The following is a 24,581-nucleotide window of genomic DNA, read 5'->3' as shown; positions in this document are numbered from 1 at the left end:
CTCTGTGCTTCTGTCAGAGATAGCAGACAGTAAAAAATGCTGTGGAGGTTTCTGGGATTTTAAACAAGGTATGAAAATTGCAGAAAATGGATGGTGCATGATGAGACCCTGATCACTTGCTCCCAGTCACTCTGCGCGATTTGTTTTTGCCCCGCCACGCGTTGCTAATATCTCTCAAAAGACAGCACCCAGGATGATGGCAAGGGGCCCACTGACTGGTAGCAATGTGGTGAGTAGTAGCACCAGTGCAAGGAACCAAATATGCATGTGCACAAGCAATATACTCACTGCGGCGGTTTTATGAGAACATAACTACTGTTGACAAAAAATGTAGATATGGCCTAACTTGAATACTGGCAGCAACAAACCCTATGAGAAGCAAAATCAGCTTAGTCCAGATTAATGTAGCCAAGACAGAGAGACATGATCTTCAACGAGAACTTCTAATTTATAATCTGTAATACACCAAACATATGTGAGATATTTTGCAATCCAAAGATATTTCTATTAACAACTAATGTGGATTCACTTATCAGGCAGAGACAGGGGAGCTCCTGCTTTTTAAGAAAAGTGAGTCTGGAACTGAATTCTTGACCCTCGTTTCCAACACCCTGCCCCCAAGACTCCCAAAATGGATCTCCAGTTGTTCATATTGATCTCTTGCTAAAATAGGTTGGCTGTAAAACCTTTTTAACTAGGGATTACTTATTTAAATATACACACCCATATTGAAAATATTTTTGATTTCATGTACATGGCAAGTGCCGAGTGAGAGCAACGCAAGTTTGTCATGAGCTTACAGCAAGTTACCCAAACAGGCTAGAACTCTGCTGGAACTGGTGACACTGGGCAAGAAATATGATGCAAAACGAGACTAGATTTATACACACACTGACACTGTGATAGTCTCCTACATGGTATATCACAGATTCCTGCAATAACCAACCTTGCCCATAACCAAAATAGACATGCTTTTCTTGTGTACATCAATGTATTTAAACTAAAGAAACAACGTATCTAGGTAGTTTCAGTGTTTCATAATAAAGAAAAGGTTTACAAAGAAAAACAGAACATTCCATCTTTTTCCCCTTCTCTGCCTTTGATTTTTCAGAGAATGAACAGTGGCTATGTGTGTATTGTTTTTAATAGCAACAGTGTCCAGTCAGTGACCTAGATTTCAGAACAATATGAAAGCAGGGCAAGAAGACATTGATGAAAAGATAAGACTGTACAATCGCATTCCACAAAACAAAATACAACAACTAAATTACTCTCTGATGCAATTCCACTGACTTCAAAGGAGTTGCATCAATCTGCCACCAACTGAGGGTATGTTAGTGTTTTGGTTATTTTTTCCCCTTCATCTTCTTTATGTAGCGTTCATGACACATGCAAGCCCTAGTCAAACAGGTGGACCTTTATTTGATCAGTGAAGAGTTTCTTGACTAATCTCAAATACATACAGGTAACAACAGATCTCTCAGATACACCTCTCCTCATCAGGAGCCCTAACCTGATTCCATTGAAGCCATGGCAAACTCCCACTGAATTAAATGGAAGCATGATCAGGAGAAGGTGTTGTACAATAAACTTCTTACCTACGATAATTTTGGAGAATCAGTTATACCATCTTATCCTCTACCTGGCTTTCTCCAGAGAAATCCCACTACATCTTTTATACTCTGATACCTGATAATTAAGAATATATTTCCTCTCCCTTAGCTCATACTGGTATATTAAACCAAATACTTTTAGCTTCCCCTATGTAACAGTGGTTTTCTTCTTGCTTATTATGTAACTTTGTAATTGGTTTTAAGAACACAAATTTCTCCAGAGTACAATGCAGCTCCCAAAGACATGACAAGCAGTATAAAATATTTCATATATTTAAAAAAATTAGTCTATTTGCTAAGCCTGCCACAGGGCTTTGCCAAAATGGAAAAAGTGACAGCAGCCTTTGCAAATTAAAATATAAATATTGAGTAGATAGCTTTTTACTTATTGATTTGGTAGCCAGAAATTTTTGAGATTCCTCTTAGGAATTGTGTCCATAAGTGCAATTGTCAGAGAGAAAACCACGTCTTCTTATCTGAAAATGGGCATACACAAGTTTCAGAACAGAATTCAAGTTTAATTTTTTTACATTTTCCAACAAAGGATCTAATTCTGCAAACCATTACTCACACATGTAGTTCTTACTTTTGTGAGTACTCTTATGCACATAAAGATTATTCACCTGAGCAAGAGTATGCAGGATGAGCTCCAAATTCAGTAATTTCAAGTTATAGCACAAACCAATTTTAAAAACTCACAACACATGTATACAATGCCAAATTGAAATCTTCTCAATTTTGAAAACTGAATTCATGGTAATTTCCAATGCTAGCCCTGCTCATGGACTCTTTGCCATTTGGGAGTTTTTACAATCACACTTTCTTTGAACATATAAAGTTTGTCCCTCCTTGGTAGCCATTCGAAAGATAAACACAAACAAAAACAGGAAAGCTGACTATACAGAGGAAGCACTGAAACTCATTACACAAAATTGCAATCAAATGCACAAAATAATCAAACTGAAAACTCTAATCTTTCTTTTATAGAAATTTTAGGTGCTACTTTTAACAATAGTTGACAAAAAATTGAACTCAAATGCAACTTTTACATTGACAATGTGTCTAACACTTTTATACAATTTCTAATTAGGCTCTGATAAAACCTTTGATATCCACTCATATTTCAGTTGCTTATTACTATTTTTTTTTAAATCAGCAAAGGCACCAGTCTTAATTGCTAACATTCACATTTCAGCTATTTTTGCTGGAATCCTCTTTTTAAGAATGCAGATAGCTGTGATTATTTTGTAAACAATGGGGGAAAGAACTATGGAGGTGAAAGAACAATGGCTCAAAACTATCCTTGAGTATCATTCTGAGAGAGAAAAACGCAGTCACTGGAGAGCAGTCTTGTCTATTCCCAGTAGGATCCACAGACTAGTTAATGCCTCATAATTATCATTCATTAAGTGTATTGCAATAGCACCTAACAGCCTCACTCATGGACCAGGACCCCGTTGTGGTATGGCTGTGTAAGCAGAGAACAAAAAGATGGTCCCTCCCCAAAGAGCTTACAATGAAAGTAACTGATCTACAGTACCGAAGGCAATTGATCAGTCTAACAATATTATCATGGGCTCCTGATTTTCATCTAAGTACCAGCTGCTCATCTGTACTCGGACTGATAAAATTCAAGAGGATCAGGGGCATTTAAATATTCAGAATTTTCTCACTACGCCTTCTCAATTATCTAAGCCAGGAACAGGAAGCTAATAGCAAAGGCCAGAGACTGCTCTGGCTGAGCTGGGCTCAGTGTGTAGTCAGGCTGGGGGAGAAGCAAACGTGCTTCCATGCCACCTTTGTAGCACCCTAATCCTGGGATTATTTAAGCCCCAGATCACTTCCCCTTTTCAATCACTGCACCTTGTTCACTGAATATAGAGACGCATGTAGGAGCCACTAGGCTGGCTGTACAGCACATACAAATTTCCATGTATAGGGGGAGTCCTCAGAAGGACACTTAGTGGCTTCATGTTTTTTTTGTGCACCTAGTGCAGAGCCAATCATCTGGCCTGGGAGAAAAAGTTTGCTACATTCTCAGCATCCAGTTGTGTTTTTCTGAGCAACAGTCATATGACAGATTCCTCAAGAGAAGCCAACAACCTGCCCATCCTAAGGGAGGAAATGACATACTCTCAAGCCTTTATCCAGTGACACTCTGTGCTGCAAAGTCCCTCAAACACCTGTTTTCCATCACCATTTTACATGAGCCCAACAAAACAGCACTGGATGTTAACACTCGGTGTAGCAGATGAGATAACTGCAATATTTACATGGTAAATTGTTTGCTAAGGCATATTAATGTAAATAAGTGAAAATCCAAACAGGTGCAGTTTGCCTATTTTTGCTCAGATTACAATACGGTACAAATAAATGTTAGGTAAACGCTACACTACAAACAGGTGCAAGTGTTCTGCCTCTGTCACCATTTATCCTTCATCTCTGCTGAAGTGGCAACTGCTCCCAACTCATGTGAAACACCTTTCTCAATTACATTAGCTGTACAGCATGCATGGGCATGTAGACACACATCAATTCTCTCAAGACTACCCGTTGTTTTTTTTTATAAGATCTGTACCCTCACTGTTGGTAGTGGAAACAGCTAAATGGAAGCCTTAAGAATAATTAATTCTACACAAATCTCTTCATCTTGATTCTCTCATAAGATTAGTCATCATGGAGCTCCCAGAAGGGCTTTCCTTTACTGGTACCGCATGGCAAACACATTTGGATTCCACAAGGACTACTTGTTTATTTCTGATGATCCCATCACTAATCCTTGCAGTTTAATCATTTTTAACTCATGCATAGTAACCCTTTCTTCCCTTTTCGCCAAGTGCTCTACATAAAGAAAATGTTCAGCCCAGTAATATTGTTTTTTCCCTGTGGCCTTACATGAGCTGTTTTAGAACAACTAGGGTGACCACACAGCTGGTTCTGGCTGGGACAGTCACTTTTTTAAGCCCTGTCCCTGCCGTCTCGATTTTTTTTTTGCTCTTGCCAGCTTGAACAGTTGGCAGGAGCAAAGAGGACAAATGCCCACTTCTGTCAAAAAAAAAATGGGGTGCGGAGGAATGTGGGGAGGGGGCAGGGAGGGACAATGCCAGCTCGCACCAGGGCCAGTCAGTGTTTGGGTGAGCAGTGATACTAGTCCTGTGTGGGGAGATGGGGGGCTGGGCTTGGGCAAGCAGCTCGGGCCAACACCATGCCGGGGGCAGAGGAAGAGGGAGGGGCGCTCGGGATAGCCCCATGCGGTGTTCCTTCTTCCCGTTGGGAAATATGGTCACCCTAAGAATAACATTTTATGTTTAGACAAATCTAGTATTATTGCCAGGTACCCACTCCCAATCTTGTTTCCCCTGGTTTTGCCTAACGGATTTACTATAATGAAGTTAGAAGACTGAGATTATGCATTCATTTCATGGCTCATTCATACACCACCAAGGAGTATTAGCTATACCCCCCTCCCTCACCGCGCACCAAATTGTTTGTTTTCTTGGGCAAAGGCTATCTCAATCTTTTCCCCCTCTTGCAGGCAAAGTGACTGTGTGGAGCAGGATCAAGCTGTCAGCAGTTGCATATCCAAGGTGTGCAGTCATGGAACAGGAGAAAAGTTGGCACACTGGTCTGAAAACCAGCTAAAGAGCTAGACACACAGGGTTTCTCTATACCATACTACATACTGAAGCTGAAAAGAGGCTACTAATAGATGAACCAGTGCTGGTAGGGATGGAGCCCCTCTTTTATAATATTTTCCAGTTTGCAGGCAATGTTAACAGGAAGGCACAGCACAGGATGACAGCTATGATCTCATTATTTTAAGCATGGTACACTGTCACTGCATGGGAGGAAAAAGAATAGATTATATTCCTTGGACTGTAATAGGGAGTCATATTTGATATCATTTTTTAATTCTTGCTGCAATCTTTAGGCCAAATTCTCTCCCTTACATGAGCTTAAATCCAAAGTAACTCTATTGGCTTCTCTGGAGTTACACCAGATGTACATCTGTGGTATGGACAGCGGAATCTTTCCCTTTATCTTTCCTGCACATTTTAGTGAAGCCACATGAGAAAATGTAAATGCCAGCAAATTAAATGACCAAACACTGAAAAGGTCACAGGAGTACTGCACAGTACAGAGTGAAATAATATCTTAGAATATTGCAAAAGGAAATATCTTAAACAACTAGATAATTCAGCTATAACCAGCATATATCCTTATGCAGCACCCATTATAACTTACCCCTTAATTGCCCTATTTAGAAATCCTATGTAACCATTGCACATCTGTAGGCAACACACAGCATTCATCTTGAACTTCAACTCTGTCTTATTGTTGTGTACCTTTGAGTGTCTGCTAGTCATTGTACAGAGTTCAAATCAGATTTACACCACTCCTTTAATAAAAACCTCTATAATCAAGCAACAAAAAGATCTACTACAAAACCACAATTTATCTCAGTAAAATACTACTACATTACTTTCTGTGGTGCAAATATAAGGAATATGATTTTACTGCAGTCAGCAAATCAGATTAGTTACATTGTTGTCATATGGCCCATGTTAAAGTGGAAAGAGCACAGAATGAGCTGACTGCAACTGAATGTGCTCTGTCTTTGTTCAGTTGGCCAGAAGAAAAGGGGTTGTTGTCCCAATAAGAGCCCCCACTCCCAACTGGGTGGCAGCGGTGATAGGAAGGGGAAAATTTACCTGGACAGAACGGGGAGGACAAGAAGTGACTGGACAAGGTGTATGTGTGTGTGGGAGGGGAAGGTGGCAGTGCCCTCCAGGGACCTGGGGGTGGTATTTATACCCCAGGCACTTCCAGAGAAGCCCAAGACTGCGCGCTGCGTCCACCTGCAGGCACCAGCCCCACAGCTCCCATTGGCTGTGGTTCCTGGCCAATGGGAGCTGCTAAGTCAGCACTTTGGGCGGAGGCAGCATGCAGAGTTGCCTGGCCAACCCTCCACCTAGCAGCTGAGTGAGAGGGATGTTGCCACTTCCAGGGAACCCCCAGGTAAGTGCCGCCCAGAGCCCACCTCACCCCGTCCCGTGTCCCATCCCTCTGCCCCCGCCACACCCAAACTCTGCTGCTGTGGGGGAGCATGAGGACATGGTGGCCAGTGCGCCTGGCGCAGGGGCTGCCTGAGCTGCCCCTGATCAAGCCACACTGGCCACTGCAGAAGTCACAGAGGTTACGGAAAGTCATGGAATCCGTGACCTCCATGACAAACTCACAGCCTTAATCATGACCTGTATTATACAATTTATTGTTGAGTACTGCCGTACACACTGAGTGAATAAAGTTGTGGTCTAATTAATACATTGCCTTGTCTTTCTTCCAGTGGGCTGGAACAATCATAGAAATGTAGGCCTTAAAGGGACCTCAAGAGGTCATCAAGTCAATTCCCCTACACTGAGGTAGGAGCAAGTATATCTAGACAGGTGTCTGTTTAATCTGTTCTTAAAAACCTCCAATTACGTAGATTCCATAACCTCCCTTGGAAGCCTGTTCCAGCACATAAGCACTTTTACGATCAGAAAGTTTTTCCTAATATCTTATTTAATTCTCCCTTCCTGCATATTAAAGCCCATGACTTCTTGACCTAGCTTTGGTGGACATAGAGAACAATTGATCATCGTCCTCTTTATAACAGCCCTTATCATATTTGATGACTTATCAGGTCCCTCGCTCAGTCTTCTGTTCTCAAGACTAAAACATACCCATTTTTTTTAACCTTTCCTCATAGGTCAGATTTTCTAAATCTTTTATCATTTTTGTTGTTCTCATCTGGACTCTCTCCAGTTTGTCCACATCTTTCTTAAAATGGGGCCACCAAAATTAGACATGGTTCCCCAACTGAGGCCTCATCGCTGCTAAGCATAGCGGAACAATTATCTTCTGTATCTTACATATGACAATCCTGTTAATGCACTCAGAAAATGAGCCTTTTCTGCAATTGCATCACATTGTTAGCTCATACTCAGTCTGTGATCTACTACAACCCACAGATCCTTTCCAAATAGGACTACCTCCTAGCCAGATACTGTATTTCCCATTTTGTAGTTGTGTGTTTGATCTTTCCTTTCTAAGTGTAGTATTTTGCATATGCCTTTACTGAATTTCATCTTGCTGATTTCAGACCAATTCTTTAACTTATCAAAGTTGTTTGGAATTCTAATCTTTTCCTTCAAAGTGTTTGCAACCCCTCCCAGCTTGGTTTTATCCACAGATTTTATAAGTCCACTCTCCACTCCATTATTCAAGTAATTAATCAAAATATTGAATAGAACCAGACCCAGGCTGACCCCTGCAGGATCCCACTAGATACGTTCTACCACTTTGACAGTAAACCATGGATAACCATTCTTTGCGTACGGTTATTCAATCAATTGCGCACCCACCTTATAATAATTTCATCTAGATCACATTTCCCTAGCTTGCTTAAGACAATGTCATGTGGGACACTGTCAAAAGCTTCACTAAAATCAAGATATATCATGTCTACTGCTTCACCCCAGCCCCTGGGCCAGTAACCTTGTCAAAGAAGGAAATTAGGCTAGTTTTTCTTGACAAAATCACATTGGTTGGCTATGACTTATCACCTTATCATCCTCTAGGTGCTTACAAACTGATTGTTAAATAATTTGATCCAGTATCTTTTCAGGTTGTGAAGTTAGGGTGATGAGTTTTCAAAGATAATCATTAATAGTTCCAAGATTGCTTCAGCTACTTTCCTAAGGTGAATTTCATCAGGCCCTACTGACTTGAATACATCTAACTTATTTAAATATTCTTTAACCTGTTCTCTCCCTATTCTGGCTTGTGTTCATTCCCCCCGTTCTGATTTTGTCCCTACACACTTGTGCAATTCTTTTGTACTCATTCTAAGCAATCTGTCCATGTTTCCACTTGTATGATTCTTTTCTGATTTTCAGGTAATCAAATTGCTCCTGAGGCAAAACGTAGTGCCCTCTTACTATTTTTATCATTCCTTTGCATCAGGATAGTTTGCTATTGTGCCTTTAACGCTGTCTCAGAGAAACTGCTAGCTCTCCTGAACTCCTTTCTCCCCCTTAGATGCTAGGGACCTTATCTACTAACTCTCTGAGCTTATTAAAGTCTGCTTTTAAAAAGTCCATTCCCCTTATTCTGCTGCTCTCATGCCTTTCCTTAGAATCAGGAAGCCTATCATTTCATGATCGCTTTCACCCAAGTTGCCTTCCACCTTCAGATTCACAACCAATTCCACCCAAGTCAGAATCAAGTCTAAAATGGCTGCACCACAAGTTTATATAGCACTTGATAGAATGCAGACATGGCATGAACTCTATCACAACTGTGAGAGGTGTGTGTCTATTCATTTCTTTATGTATAATCTACCTCTCCACAGGCTATCAGCTCATTTCATGTAAAACACTGATTAACCTACTGATAACAATGACTTTTGTTTACTCCTGACCTGGACCAAATTCAAACCTGTGATCAAAAGGCAAAACATTCCATATCTCATTTCCAGTGTCCCAGGTCATTTGAGTTCTCTTTTGTTCTTTCTTATTAGAGATCAGGTATCTCATTGTCCTGACCGCTGCTAGTTAATACTTCCATTTACCATGAAATTAAGAGACTGGACCACAATTTTAAACCCACTGAACTTGTCCTTGCAGCCCTAGCAAAGTCAGAACTTGGTCATACATAATTTTTCGGGGTGTAACTTTTCAGATTTTTTTGATGTCTCTGGCAAATGACAAAAATCACAAACAGTTCTCACTTTAATTAGCAAAGCTAAAACTCAGTGAGAGTTCTTCCATAATCTAAATTTGAAGACAGAAAAGATTTTCCAGAAAAAAAGTGGGCCTGCTCTGCATGTCTTTCCACAGTCCTTTTGAGTGATTACATTCAACCTTTTTCTATACTTACCACCTACAAAATATATATACGATATCTTGTTTATGTATAAGCAAATGAACAAAAACAATGAGTAGCCTCTATTCAAGCATTTTTAACCACAGCATAAATGAGCAGGAAATATGAAGGCGATGCTGTTCGATTCCTAGCTCAATTCTACAGCTATCACCTATTTACCTTTGTTAAATCCAGAACATTTCTATAAGACATTCATTCGCTGATACAAGTTTATAAAACAATGAACAGGGAGACTCTTTGGAGCCCTGTATCAGAGACAAAAGGAAAACGTTAAAAACCTACAGGTCTGTAGCTATGTATATTTGGAAAAAAAGTAAGTGTCTAATACTGCAGATATTCTTCCTTTAAAACCCAAACAGCCTTAATTCCCAATTGACAAGTTTCCTTATCACAAAAACCATTATTACAATTGACAATTGGCAGACAGCCCAACGACTGAATTGGTTCTGCAGGAGGAGCTACCATCTCAAATCTAGCAGAGCAAGATAGGGTCACATTGTTAGGGAAGCACTGGCAAACTTCCACTGCAGCTCCTTAATTGCTTTGTCTATGCTTAAAAGACTGCCAGTTCTGCGTGCTGTCCATCTAACATCTTTAAATTAGTATTACAACTCACTGAAAGAAAAATAAGATATCTGGATCAGAAAGGCATACAAAATTACATTATCCAGTAATCAATGACTTTAGGAGTTATTTCCCTCTCTTGACTTAAACAGGGTGAATATTATAGCTCAGTAAAGTGAGTGATTATTTCCTAAAGACCAGGGAAAGAGCTGACTAACCACACTAAGGGTATGTCTGCACTACCCGCCGGATCGGCAGGTAGTGATCGAACTATCGGGGATCGATCTATCGCATCTCATCTAGACGCGATACATCGATCCCCGAACGCGCTCCCCATCGACTCCGGAACTCCACGAGGGCAAGAGGTGGAAGCAGAGTCGACGGAGGAGCAGTGGACGTCGATCCCGCACCCGCGAGGATGTGAAGTAAGTCGATCTAAGATATGTCGACTTCAGCTACACTATTCTCGTACCTGAAGTTGTGCATCTTAGATCGATTCCCCACCCCCCCCAGTGTAGACCAGGCCTAAGGGATTGGAAATTAAATCAATAGTCAGAGCACCTACCATCAAAATAATTTAAAAAAAAAATTTTAAAAATACCCAGTTGCACAGAAACATCAAAAATAAGGGAAAGGCAAAAACAAATTTTGTGGGGGAGAAAAGATTTAAACATTGGTATTTTAAGGGCACTTGTGACCTTATTAAAAAGGAATGTAAATGATTTATTATATTACTATCAGTATTACATTGCATCAACTAGAACACCTTTAAATATATTTTTAAATTATCAACACTAACACCACACATCCTTAGTCACATTATAAACAGAAATCTGCAGCATTGCCAACTGTGAGATGTGGTCCTAGATATCTGCTGCCTTTGTGGTACACTAGTTACCTACAGTTTAACACCTGGTTGAACAAAACACTTACCTCGGCATATTTTGCCACTGAACTGGCTTCAACTGCATAGACTTTTCTCGCTCCAGCCTGCACTGCAAAAAATGAAAGGATTCCTGATCCACAGCCAACGTCTAGGACCACCTGGAAAACAAAAGGCACACCAAAAAAAAAAAAAGTTTAGAAGGTGGATTATTTTTAAAGTTGTTGTTATATTCTTGAGTGTCTAAGTCCCAGAGGACCAAGCATGACATCCTAAAGAAATATTTAAAGTGGGCGGAAAAACGGTGTTATAAAGCCAATCATCATAAATTTTATTTTGGGTGCTTACATTTAAAAAGAAACCAAAACTCTAGCTCCAGTTTCCAACTTTTCAGAGGGTGAGGATGTCACTATCATGTACCATAGAGAGTTACATTTCACCTTTGGCTTCACGTCTTGGATATATCTCACTGGAACCTGCTACTGGATTTCTATCTCTGAAATTAGGCATCCTCAGATTTGCTTTGTTCTGTTAGTCAGTAATAACACCAATTATTGTTGAATCCACATAGGGGAGACTGGGAGTTTACGAGAGATTCAAATAACCTAAGACATGAAAGAGTTACTGAAAAATTGTACCGGCCACAGCTTGTGACATGTTAATGAAGCTCACGTGAGATTTGAGATTCTCCCTTTGTTTTAAAAAAAGTTCAAGTTTAAATACTCATAATGACAGAAAATTTGAAAAAGTCATTGAAATGGCTACACTCCACTTCACTATACATTTTATTCTGATCTATTTTTGTTTGAGACTTATTCACATGCACATAATTCATGTGTATAAAACACAAATGTTTGAGCTTTAACTGTGTATTATATACATATAAGAATACAGACAGTGGGTACAGGATTAAGATTTAGATAGATTAGATGTACATGCGCACACACACACACATATATGTATGTATTTCATGCAATATTTTTACATACTGCTAGGACCATAAGCAGCTGCGTGTAGTTTTCAAATGAAGGCCCTGATTCTGAAAAAACTTATGCACGTATTTAACTTTAAGTAAATATATCACTGCAGGATTGAGCTTTTTTTGTTTGTTTGTTTGTTAAATGAAAACACTTATGCAGATGTATAACTTTACTCACATAAAGTAGCCCTGTGGAGTCCTCCAATGAGAGCCCTTATGGGAGTAAAGTATGCAGTGGGGGTTTCTTTCAATGTATTTTCTCTTTTCAAATGCTGGTGCCATAGATGTTGCCTAAACAGCCTGCATTTTGCCGCTAGCTTTATTACCAACACCAGTAGGTCCACACAAATCCCTCTGTACTGAGCTGCATAAAGAGCGTAGCAATGGAATTACAAGTCACTCAAGATCTCATGGTTAAAGAGATTCATAAGTGCATAGATATGGCTGAAAGCGTGCTCCACTTAAAAAAACAACATACTTTATATGAAACCTAGGCTGCGTACTAATGAAAGCAATCCAACCACCAGTGTATATTGTAACCAGTCTAAATCTCTGTTACACAGATACAGGGAATGCTAAGGCAACTAACATTGTTTCTTTTATTTTACATAGCTTCAAATTAGGCCTTGGGGCCAAAACATTGCCTCTAATATTATTTTCTTTTCCTTGTGCAAGATTTTATTAAGTTCATTTTTTATTTCACAGACAACAGGCTGTCACAAAGCCAGTTTTATTTCCATGCTTTGGTGGGTATTAGACCACACCTCCATGCCCAGAGGAGCTAACTTCAAAACAGCGAATTACAGCAAATATTGGGTAAAGGGGAATAAAGAAAAGCTAAGGGGAGGGAGCCAATGACAATCAAGCACTAGTTTCTATTTAACCACAGGGTCGACGGAAGGATTTGTTGGTAGAAGATTTCTCAAAACCTTGTGGGGAACACTGCTTATCATAACCTTTCCTCTTTGTATATGTTGAGAGGAGAGGGAAGAACCAATGGCTATGGTTAAACATAACCAATGGAATGGAGAAGTGTGGCTTTCTACTTAGGGCCAGATTCTGAGCCCTTTCCTCACATCCAGCAACACATGTTACTTCTCAAATGGTCGATCTGAGTTCATGGAGTAAGGTACTGCTGTAGGGCATGGAGATGCCCCCTGCTGAGATAACGTGGTGCTGCAGGCATGCCTGCCTTGGTTTCCCTTCTTTCAGGGTCTTTTAAGAACTCCACACAGTCCAAATGGATGAGAGACAAGATTCCCCTGAAGGGGATCTACTTTATTAAATCCAAAATAAGTTTGAACTAAAATCTCTTCCCTTGGGCTCAGGGGTTGCACAGCCTTCCTCCTTGGGGCCTGTGGTTCCCAGTTCTGGGAGCATTTCTTCCCTTAGGAAAGTTCCTTTCTCTGTGAGGACCTCCTGTAAGGAAGCCCTAATAGTCTTTTATCAGGCCACGGAGCTCATTATCCAATTAACTGCCTAGATGGGCTCATTATATTAGCTCTTCACAGGCAGCCTATGCCTGGACTCCCTTTAAAGGGCCAGGAATGTCATGACAGGTACTATCCACTGTAATGGCATCAGAACCCAGCCCCCAGTGGGTATGTCTACACTACAAAGAAAACCCACCAGTTGGCCATGCCAGCTGACTCAGGCTTGTGGGCTCGGGCTATGGGGCTGTTTCATTACAATGTAGACTTCCCGGCTCGGGCTGCAGCTCAAGCTTGCAGGTCCATCCCACCTCGCAGGGCCCTACAGCTCATGCTCCAGCCTGAGCCCAGAAGTCTACACTTCAATGCAACAGCCCCACAGCCTGAGCCCTATGAACCCAAGTTGGCTGGCACAGGTGCGCTGCAGGTGTCTAGTTGCTGTGTAGACATATCCACTGTGGTCACTAAGACAATGCACTGTGAAATTTCAATAAATGGAATTAGCTTTTTTTTTTTTCCATTCTTCAATAGCACTTTTTTTTTCCAATAAGAAGTCAAATATTCTTAATATAAGTGTCTAGTTTTAGGACTGGCAGTTAGTGAGGTTACTCTATAAACGTATTTGCACTCATGTATTTATATCTATGTATAAGTAAATAAGGACCGGGACCAGCTTAAAGGTCCCAAAAGGTAGTAATTTGTGGGCTTTTCGAGAACTAGTCTGAAGTAGATGAGTGGCTACTTAAATAATTGTGAAAAATCAACATTTCAGGGCGGATCTGTGCTGTACCCATCTAATTAGAGTGAGGCATGATCCTGCAAACTCACACAGGTGAGTAATTTTCCACATGTGAATTTAGTGGGACTATTCACATGTGGAAAGATATACACATGCCTAAGCATTTGCAGAACAGAGATCTGCTCAGGCCTAATTTTTAGGCCTGACCAGGACCCAACGTGATCCCTAACTTTCCTCCCATCCATGAATCAGTGCTGCCATAGCCTCCTGCCCATGGGGTCGGCAGCAATTGCATGCTGCATTCCTGTCAGCCACTGCCCTCTGCTGTGCTGTGAAATAAGAAGTGCTAAGACAGCCAGCAGGAGTGGGGGGATGCAACCACTGCCACTCCGGCCCCACCAGCAGCAGTGGGAGAGTGCCTGAGGGAGTCCAGTTATTATTCCACCTGACTTGGACCTAACACTTGTAGTCTGGACCGATCGGGTTTGGGTCGGGTTGCAAGACTCTAGAATAAGGGCCTTATTCCTGAAAGGGACACCATCAGTTTAAAAAAAAACAATCACAATATGGTCTAACTATTTCTACCATATTGTTGTTACTTTTAACATCTAATTATTGTCTGACTGAAAGATTAGAAAGAGAAAATGAAATTCTCTGTTTAATGAGTGCCTTTGAGAGCACTTTTTATATAGTCTGCTTCCCTGTAGAATCAGGTCAGTTCCCCTTTGTTTGAGTGAGTCTTTCATACAAGAAAGGAGGGTGGGGAGGGCACTTTTTAAAATACAAGAAAAATGTGACTTTAAAAATCACAAAAATTGGCTGGAGAGACTTAGGGCAGATGTAGTACCTAAACTACTCAAATAATTTGTTTTAAAAATACATTTATGGGTAAAATTTTCAAAAGTGCCAAGTGACTTGAGAGTCTAAATCCCATTTTCAAAAGAGAATTAGGAAATGATTTCTAACTTTACACTTACCACCTATTTAAAAATATTTTATTTGTCATTTTAAGTCATTCCTTCTAGTTATACCACAAGAAGACATCTTTACTTGGTGCCATGTTAGTGGCACTTCAACATTTGTACTTCAGGGTAAAATTTTCAAAAGTGACATAAGCACTTAGAAATAATTTCCTAATGCCAAATAGTGAGGGAGACCAGACAAGAATAGAAAAAAATGTATGATTAAAAAGTTTGAGGCAACACTAGGTGAAAGTACTGTAGAGACAACACTTACAATGTTGTTATAGAGAAGAGGACAATTTTAAGTAGTGCAGAGGACAACCCAAGCAATGTTTTCCAGCTTTATATTCAAGGATTCATTACTTTTTAAAAATTGTCTCCATATTCTTTAGGCTTCCTTAAAACCACAAATAGTTGGTACAAGCACTTCCCACAGTTGGTTCTGAAGTAGCTCATCTGTTACCCTATTACAAACACAATGGGTATTGAAAATACCACCAAGAACATTATCAAGGGGTCCAGAATCAGTTTTTACCACTACAACTCAGACCAACTGCTTCATTCCTTCACAAGGATACTTTTCCCAAAAAATAACTGAAATGTGAAGGTGATTGCTTCTCCACCATAAATGCCTTTCACACCAGGTAATCTGACTTCCTTACATCAAAGGAGCAAAGTGACAGAAATGTGAAATCAATGCAATGACCAAACTGGCTAGGAAACAAGTAACAGCTGAATCAAATCTCTTTTTTAAGATCTGGAAATTACTGTGCTCTTTTATCCTCTTCCTACTCCCTCTCCTACCCCACATCACCCTTCTTCTATATTTCAGTCTTTCATATGCCTCTATGCTTTCTGGCTTTAACAGTAAACACGGGTGCAGTATTTCTGCCCTGGTTAGCCCAAACCTAAGCAGCACTGGAGTTCTCAGATTCTCGTCGGAAAGAGTTGTCTCACAAAATATCCAATCCAAATTTTCTACCACATTTGTTCTGAAACTTCTCATTTCACAGAATGGGGAATAGGGAGATCATTCTCTAGGTGGGTGGCGAGCAGCATCAAGTTTGTAACAGCTTTACTATTAGGTATGCGGAACAGAGGCCAAGGCAGCTCCAACAGTTGGAAAAATAAATACACCAAGAGAGAATGCAAGCAGCTGTACAGCTGTACAACAGCAATAGCTGCTAAAGGGGCCAGCAGGTACAAAATATACACAGCCCACACACTTCCTCCTCCTTAATTCAGTGTAAAAGAAATGCGCACAATTGGGTTCTGCTGTTCATTTTCTACCTCCTCACTATAAAAAAAACAAAAACACTCACTGGGGTTCTCATTGGTAGGGAGCCAAAGGACAAGGAGGGTCCCCAATCTACTGCTGTTCTATTAGTTACAGACCCTGTAATACAAGATTTTTACCTGTTCTGGTAAGAAAATTTATCAGTTGATGATGGAACAAATCAACAATCCAATACCATTCACACTCGTATGGGCCAGGTACTGGTGTTCCAGGCAAACTGGGCAAGCCCCCCCATGCGCCTAGCGCACTGGTATTGTTGAGTTGATGGGAGGGAAGGTTGTCTCAGGCATAAAAGGGGTTAAGATGTCTTAAACCTTTTTGTTTTACTTTTATGAAATTAAACAGTTAAGTATAGTTTGAGGTTTGCATAAAGGTATGACTGGCCTATTTCCACTGCAAACAGGCATCATAAAATGTATCTTAACCTTTTACTAAACACAACAAAAAGAAGAAAAATCCAGTTAGAATATTAGAAACTTTAAAAAGTGAAAAGAAACTTTATTTTAACTATTTTCTTTATTTTGACTTAAGTTTTATGAAGGGGAAATGTCTTGCTTAATAATTTAGATTGTATTAAAAGTCTTGTTTTGAGGTGGTGTCAATTTTAGACGGCCATGAATTGAAGTCAGCCTTGTTTTTTGATATTGTCTTAAAAGGCAGATAGGTGCACACAGAAAGCAGGAATTGGGGGAAGACATTACAGGTGCAGTGCACATTCCCCCTGTAGATTGCTCAATAAAGACTTCTACCAATTTGCAGCAGGGATATTCAATTAAACTAAAAGATGGCAAATTCAAAACTGATAAAAGGAAACATTTTTTTCACACAATTGTGAAAAAGTAAACAAATTGTGGAACTCACTGCCACAAGATGATGTCTTTAGGGTCAAAATTTAACAAAATGGAGGGATAGCTCAGTGGTTTGACCAGTGGCCTGCTAAACCCAGGGTGGTGAGTTCAATTTCTGAGGGTGCCGCTTAGGGATCCGGGGCAAAAAATTGGGGATTGGTCCTGCTTTGAGCAGGGGGTTGGACTAGATGACCTCCCGAGGTCCCTTCCAACCCTGATATTCTATGTATATGGTACGATGGTTAAGCACTGGAATAAATTGCCTAGCGAGGTTGTGGAATCTCCATCATTGGGGATTTTTAAGAGCAGGTTGGACAAACACCTGTCAGGGACGGTCTAGATACTACGTAGTCCTGCCTTGAGTGCAGGGGACTGGAGTAGATGACCTCTCGAAATCTGTTCCAGTTCTATGATTCTATGAATATCCAGAGGTATGCTATGATATACATTTTGGAAAGGATATTCAACCTCATGCCTCATGATTTAAGCCAATCTCTTAACTATTAGCAAGTAGGAGGAGACCTAATCATTTTTGTTTTGGGTTTTTTTGGGGGAGGGAGGAAAAGAGGGTAGATTGCCCCAAACCTACCTAATGCAAACTTTATCACACGTTCTTGTGAAGCATCCGGGCACGGTCAGAGACAGTACACTGGACTAGATGGAACTGGTCTGAGCCAGTATCGCAATTCCTATCTCTCTCTCTCTCTCTCTCCCTATATATATAAAAGAGGTGGGCCTAAGGTGCCAAGTTCAGCTTCTGATTTCTTTGCCCAAAAACTTGAGGTGTGTCCAGATTTGGGTTTCTGGTTAGCCCGCAGGGGCCAGCTGTGAAATTCCAATCTAATGTTTGGATCCAGGGTTTAGGTTCAAGTAATCTATCCTAAGGTACCTGTAATGGACCCATTACCATAGTGCGTAGGCATCCATATACTTGACACATATTTTTGTAAACATATGTGTTACATATCAGTACACTGATGCACAAAGTTCTAGGAAAGATCAGACGGGAGAGTTCAATGTTATTCTTCAGGACACAATTATGTTTGGATCCAACAGAGCTTACCTTGTCTTTAAAATCTATGTGGTTCTGTAGGATAGCTCTGTGATATGTGGCCGTCCTCACAAAATCCTGCATCATATTCTGTTGTTGAGATAGACAGCCATAAAACTAAAAGGAAAGGAGGAATGGAAAAATAGAAAAAGATAAAGCCCATCTTCTACCAAACTACCTGTATTTAACAGTAACAAGGGCCTGACCCTTTGCTGCAGAATCCTGAACTAACTTTCTACCTGGTCCGGTGATTAAGGTCAGAAAAACAGGGAAACATCTATAATTTACTTCCACAAAACTGGCATTAGATGGCTTTGTTACCTGAAAATACTGAGCAGCAGATGCCTCTTCTGTTCGCTGACTGAAAACAGAGTTTTCCTTCTTCTGATTCCGGCACCTCTTCAGTGCATTTGAAAATGTGCTGTATTCTAGAAAAGAAAAAAAAAAAGAGAAATGGAGCAAAATATGAAAGCTACTAACCCACAGAGAGCAAAACAGCATGTTCACAACAAGAACTCAGTGACAGATTTTGTTTGGAGTGGTGAAGGGGAATGGTGCCTCTTATAAAGTTAACTATTTATGAGCTGACACACAGTCTCAGCTACAGTTGATTATTTACATTAAGAAAAAGTTATGTTAATGCAAAACAGCATAAGATGATGGCAGAGCTGGTAATGCATATGTTCAATTATTAGGTTATATTACATGGTATGGAATTCTCCATCTTTCTTAAACTTTGGGGAGCCTTAAGAGGAAGATCTCAGTATCTGAACTGATTATTGAACACATGGGTGGACATGACACTGGTGCCCTGTGGAGAATCCCAGACAGGTCTGTTCAAGTGGCCATGAGTTATGGTTGACTCTGTTGGAGGAGTTTCTTTGTGTTGCAGAAAAGCTAGGCAAAGGGGAGTTAATGCTCAGCGTCCACCTAGAGTAGCCTCGGCCAATAATGAGAACACTAGGGATAATTGGGGGAGGAATGGCTTTGTGCTGGAGGGATCCATCCTAGGATTAAGTAACAAAAATTTGCGGGGCAGAGGGATGGGCTAAGAAACCGCTAACTAGAGGCTGCTGAGGACCATCCACCTTACCAATATTCTAGCTAGCACCCCTGGAGTGGGCGATAGGTTGGGCATCAGTGGATCTGAACATTTCTTACATATACATGTGATAGGAAAACCCAAGCAGGCCCAAAAGCAGACAACCAGATTGCTCAGCAGCTTCTGGATCTGATTGAAAAAACTGAAGCAAAACTTTTCACACAGGGAACAAAAGACAACACGTACTAGAAATTCAATAAAAGTAAAATTTATTTAGAAAAGAAAAAGCTCTGAAAACAGGTTTCTGCATAAATGGTAATAAAACCAAGCGTGAAAGTCTTCCTCCTCTGTTCATGGCTGGCTCCTGAAATAAAAGTTAAAACAAGAGCAGTCAGAACAGTTTTAAATAAACCATGCAATTCTAACAACTTACTGACCCCCCAAAATAGAGAAAGGGGACGTGGGGGAGAGAACTCCAAAACTCACAGGTCTTCAAATAAAAATAATTTATTTCTAAGGAACACAAAGTACATACGCAAGGAAGAAGTCACTTAGTGCTCTAGTCAAGTAGGAACTGTTTGAGTAGCAGCGCTTCAAACCCAGAGATCTGGAAAATAAAAATATAACAGCAGTTAATCAGCCACCAATAATAAATCTCAGAATATGGTAACAAAGGAAAACAATCACCTCCTCCATCCTTTCTTCTATATTTGAGCTCCCCAAACAAGGACTTAAGTTTCACTGGTCCCTCTCTGCGGGGACAGCTGCCACAAACAAGGCAAAGACAGACAGGAGAGACAGCAGCTGGCTTTCCTAACCCAGCCCATAAAAACTTCAACAAGTTGGACATGAGCTTTCCTAAGGGGAAACACATACACACACTCAACACAAAAAGAAAAAAAAAGGAGAGCTAATAAGAATCAAATACAAATAAAGGGTTCTACCCTATTGTCCTTGCTCAGGCAAACCTTAGTCAATGGGAGTTCTGTTTGAGTAGAAACTTCAAAGACAGATTCAGGAAGTAAAATTTTTAAATGTTTGGTAAAAACGTATGGCAAACAGCATGCAGACCTCATTAGAAATTTAGCAAGATACTTACTTTTCTGTTGCTGCTACTCAGGTCTTTCAGCCCTTGTCCAGGCAGAGTCACTAAATCTGGAAAGGTGGTCTTGAGTAGAGTCTCCACCCTCCCTACAGCCATATATTCTGTTTCAGTGAGAGGGTTTAGCACTGATGAATAAGACAAACACGTGCATGATTCCTCAAGCAAGTCTGAACCAAATCATGTAACAACCCACTGAACTTGTGGGGAAACCCAGGGCCAACTACTACAAAGGCTTTATAGGTCTACACCTAAGGCCTAGATAACACACTAAGGGGTATTAAGTTCAAAACCCATTGCTCTGATGGACCCTGGCAACATCACCCCAACAGGGGACTGTACATATAGCAGTGGGAGAGTGCAGCAGGCCTGGCTCACTCCCAACCCAACCAGGTACACTTTGGCTGAGGAGGTAAGTATTGTGCAGAGGGAGGGAGGAGGAACACTTGCTGCTACCATGGTGGGGCAGTGGATCCCTGCTGCCATGCCTGTGAGGCAGGGTACAAGAAAGCCCATACTGCTACCACTATCTCTTTGGGAAGGACAGGACCCATCCACCTGACACTACAAGTGGGGCTCTGTGATGGGATCCCCGGGGTACAACTTGGAATGGGGTAACACTGTGCCCTCTTAATGCTCCAGCCTGGGCTGTATCTCACAATGCTTTGCTAGTGACCCTCAGGTGCTGTTATCACTCAGCACAACTGCATGTGGAGCCTCACACTCAGCTATATTGCATGAATGCTCCCTAAGCCACTGACAAATCACACAGAGAAAGGCACCAGCAAATCTCCCAAGCCCTCACCTTGCACCACCGGAACCTACTGTCTTGCCCTGGTCAGAAGCCTGTGTGGAGAAGACACATACCAGCCTTTGTAAACTGAGCTTAGATTTCCCAAGCACTTCAACCAAAACACACTTTTTGGTAAAATATAAAACAAATGTATTAACTACAGAAAGAGATTTTAAGTGATTATAAGTGGTACGCACAAAAGATCAGAGACAGTTACCAAAGAAAATAAAAAGTAAGCATGAAGTCTAAAACTTAAACCTTATTAGACTAGGCACTATTTGGATCAAGCAGTTTTCTCACCCCACTGGATGTTGCAGGCAGGTTACAGTTCTTAATACGCAGGCGTCCCCTTTAAATCTGGGGCAGCGTTCTTGTTGCTTCCAGCTTAAGTGGGGGAGGAAAAAGGTAAAAGCATAATGCCACTGTTCCCTATTTAGATCATCAGTCCATGTGCCTGGAAAACACTAGCCCAGATGTGTCCTGGTGGACTTTGCTGAGTCACAGAGGTGAGCAATCCCCCACTGCGTGATGCTTGCGCAACCCTCTTACAGCTTTGTAAACCCCTTGATTACAACTTTCCTGCTGATTAAACAAATACTCTCCTGGGAGTGGGTTGTATGACATATATATTAATGATATGACATGGGTGAATATAGAAGGTCCAGGGTGCTGCATTGAGGTAGAGTGCCACAGGCTCCGGTGTGAAGATGGGGCCATGGGCAGTGAGCAGGGCCACAGCATTGGGGTGGGGAGAGAGCCTGCCTTGCCATATGAGCCTAGGGTCCTGGACTGACTACATCCAGCCCTGGAGCAACCTACAAGCAATCTGGAATCAACATTGCCACTACATGATGTATCGCTGACATGCCCCTTTCCATCCCTCACAGCACAGAGAAAAAGTAAATTTGAAAAACCTCATTAAAAAGATACTCAGTCTCCATGGGATGAACAGAATCTTGGGAGGCCCAGCTGCTTGTCCTGCATCTAGAGGTGGGCCAGAAACTAAACCATTTCACTCTACTGCTTTGCTTCATGGGAAGATAACAGCAGAAAACAGTCCTGCGCCAGGGGAAAAATTCTTTTCCAAAACCAGCCAGTATCTTATTATTTGAAAGGTGAGAGCTGGTGCAATAGCTTTGCCTTCCTTTCCCCTCCAAGGACAATCCTCCCTTTCACACACATACATCGCTTATCCTGTGTTAACACTTTTGCAGAGAACAGGAACCTTAACTATAACTCATCTTTGATTTCAGAGGATGTGCCTGGCGGGAAGAAGAGAAAGAACTATGTTCATCTGCTTGTCTCCTACTTTCTCCTCTGGGTCTGGATAGATGATTGCAACAGTAATTGTCCACTTACAATCCTGACAAATTATAAAATGAATAGGCACTGGGTTAAAGAAGAAAGAATAATGGTCCTAGATGAAGTGTTTAGACAAAAAGTCTGGTCTTTTTCAGTACTGGCTTCGAATGCCCTTAGCCCATCAGTTTCCTTTACATAAGCCCTGGGTGGATGCTGGAAGAATATAAGAGCCTCTTGAAGAATGCAAAGGGGAGAAATGACGAAAGAGACAAACATGCCTTGTGTCCCTCTCCACTCTCCTCAAAAATACAGAATTGATTAAAAAACCCCTGCAGTTGGCTACTGGAACTTGCCATAGTAGTGGAACTGTACTTCCATCCTGTTATCCAAATATCACACAACGTACTCAAGATTCAGGAATAAAAAATACCAGCTGCATTACATCTTCTAACTCCCAGCAAGCTTACGGTAAGCTTTTAATCCTGTGTCTATTTTCTGTGTGTACCTCAGCAGCTTACGCTACAGAAACTATTTGAGCTATTTTTATACAAAGAAATATGAATCTTGATCACCATTTTTGGGTAAGAAACAATGGATCCATTCCAGCAAAATGAAAAAAAACTTAGCTGAATAAATTAAAGCATCAGTTTACAACGTTTCCATGAAAAATTATTTCACATTTGAAATCCCCACATCTTTCTATCCAGCTTCTGACTGAATAAATGTTCCACACAAAGCTCGCTCCTCTTACTTTGTTTCCATCTACTGAAATTTAAATGCTAAGCCCCTTCAACCTTTACAAATTTCACATATTTAAAGAGAGAGTCTTTTACTGTGCAGGAAATTATAGATAAATAACTTCAAATTCCAGATCAGCCTGCAGATAGACATTATTATTGCAGCTTGGTGATTTGATTCTTTAAATTTATGTTTGTTCTCTTCCTGATACAGAAGACTGTTCCTAACAGGAAATCACGTAGATTTTGTTAGGCAAAAAGTATTCATTACAAGGTTATCATTTTCAGATATTGTCTGAAACCTCAGTTACTTGCATTTGTCTATGTGAATCCCACAGTAAACAGCCACAATTCTACATGTTTACCATTAACTGTGTAAAAACTAAAAGAAAAAACTGTAAATAAAATGGAAACAGAAGATAAATCAGAAGTGACAATCTGTAATGGAAAAGCTGCATACTTTGGGTTCTTTTTAGTATGAATGGGATGACTATTTCATTCATAGATTGTTCCTGAAGAAGGCAGAACATTGCTAGCCATTCTGTCTTCTACATTAAGCAGGTATTTCCAATAACTCCTTTGGTTCCATTTGCAGCCCCCATACTGATGTAGTATTTTTCCTTTCTGGTTAATCACCCTATTAAACACAAAAAATCTCTTCAAACGTCTTTTAACATTTACAATTCCTAGCTGCTGATAACCATCACAGATCTTATGAATATGTTCACAATCATATATTGACTAATGTTCTTAGATTGAAACCTAGTTTCTGACTTCCCAGAAGGCTAGGAATTTAATCTGCTCCAGCAGATCTGGAGACATGTCCAAAACACTGCCCCAGCCAATATGAAAATGGACGAGGTATATTTCTGTATTTAATAAAGATTTTATCCCAAATTGTCTTATTTTAAATATCTTTTCAACTTCAGTATGTAAAGCAGACTTTCAAAGCTGCAAGCCAGTAGGAACAATTATAATTTTACTTGGACAAATAAAAAAGTGTCTATATCCAGCCAAAAAAAAAAAAGTTAGATAACTTAAGGTTGACTGTTCTCTGTAGTCTCTTTGTTGAATTAGAATTACTTGCAAGTCTTTGTTTGAAAGTAAAGTTCAAAATAATACACCCCAAGAATGGTTAAACACATAACTGGCACATTTCTGGGTTGCCCTGATTATAAGTCTACATTTTCCAATCAAGTGCCAAACACTTGGCGCTAAAAATCTATTCAACATTCCTGCTTGATTTTCAAGAACAAACAGAATATTTACTGTTAATCCTATGGCCCCATGTGCCTTACCAAGGTTTTAGG

General features: G+C 40.5%; 1 protein-coding gene and 1 long non-coding RNA gene across 2 annotated transcripts in view; both read right to left on the bottom strand.

Annotated features, from left to right (window-relative positions):
- LOC127046774 (histone-arginine methyltransferase CARM1-like) overlaps positions 1-24,581 on the bottom strand; it is a 129,299-nt gene that overhangs the window by 48,561 nt on the left and 56,157 nt on the right. Inside the window, 3 exon segments of the mRNA XM_050944286.1 lie at positions 11,040-11,150; positions 18,308-18,412; positions 18,617-18,723. Coding sequence (XP_050800243.1) covers positions 11,040-11,150; positions 18,308-18,412; positions 18,617-18,723 — 323 coding nt within the window.
- Positions 19,590-22,331, bottom strand: LOC127046797 (uncharacterized). The gene is made up of 4 exons (XR_007773200.1): positions 21,533-22,331; positions 20,437-20,567; positions 19,873-19,944; positions 19,590-19,701 (listed from the first exon to the last, which is right to left on the bottom strand). It is a non-coding gene; the product is annotated as an uncharacterized LOC127046797 (long non-coding RNA).

The sequence above is a fragment of the Gopherus flavomarginatus genome, chromosome 3 (genome assembly GCF_025201925.1).
Source record: "Gopherus flavomarginatus isolate rGopFla2 chromosome 3, rGopFla2.mat.asm, whole genome shotgun sequence".
Lineage (NCBI taxonomy): Eukaryota > Metazoa > Chordata > Testudines > Testudinidae > Gopherus > Gopherus flavomarginatus.
The sequence above is the reverse complement of the archived record's forward strand: the minus strand, read 5'-3'. Positions and strand labels throughout refer to the sequence as shown.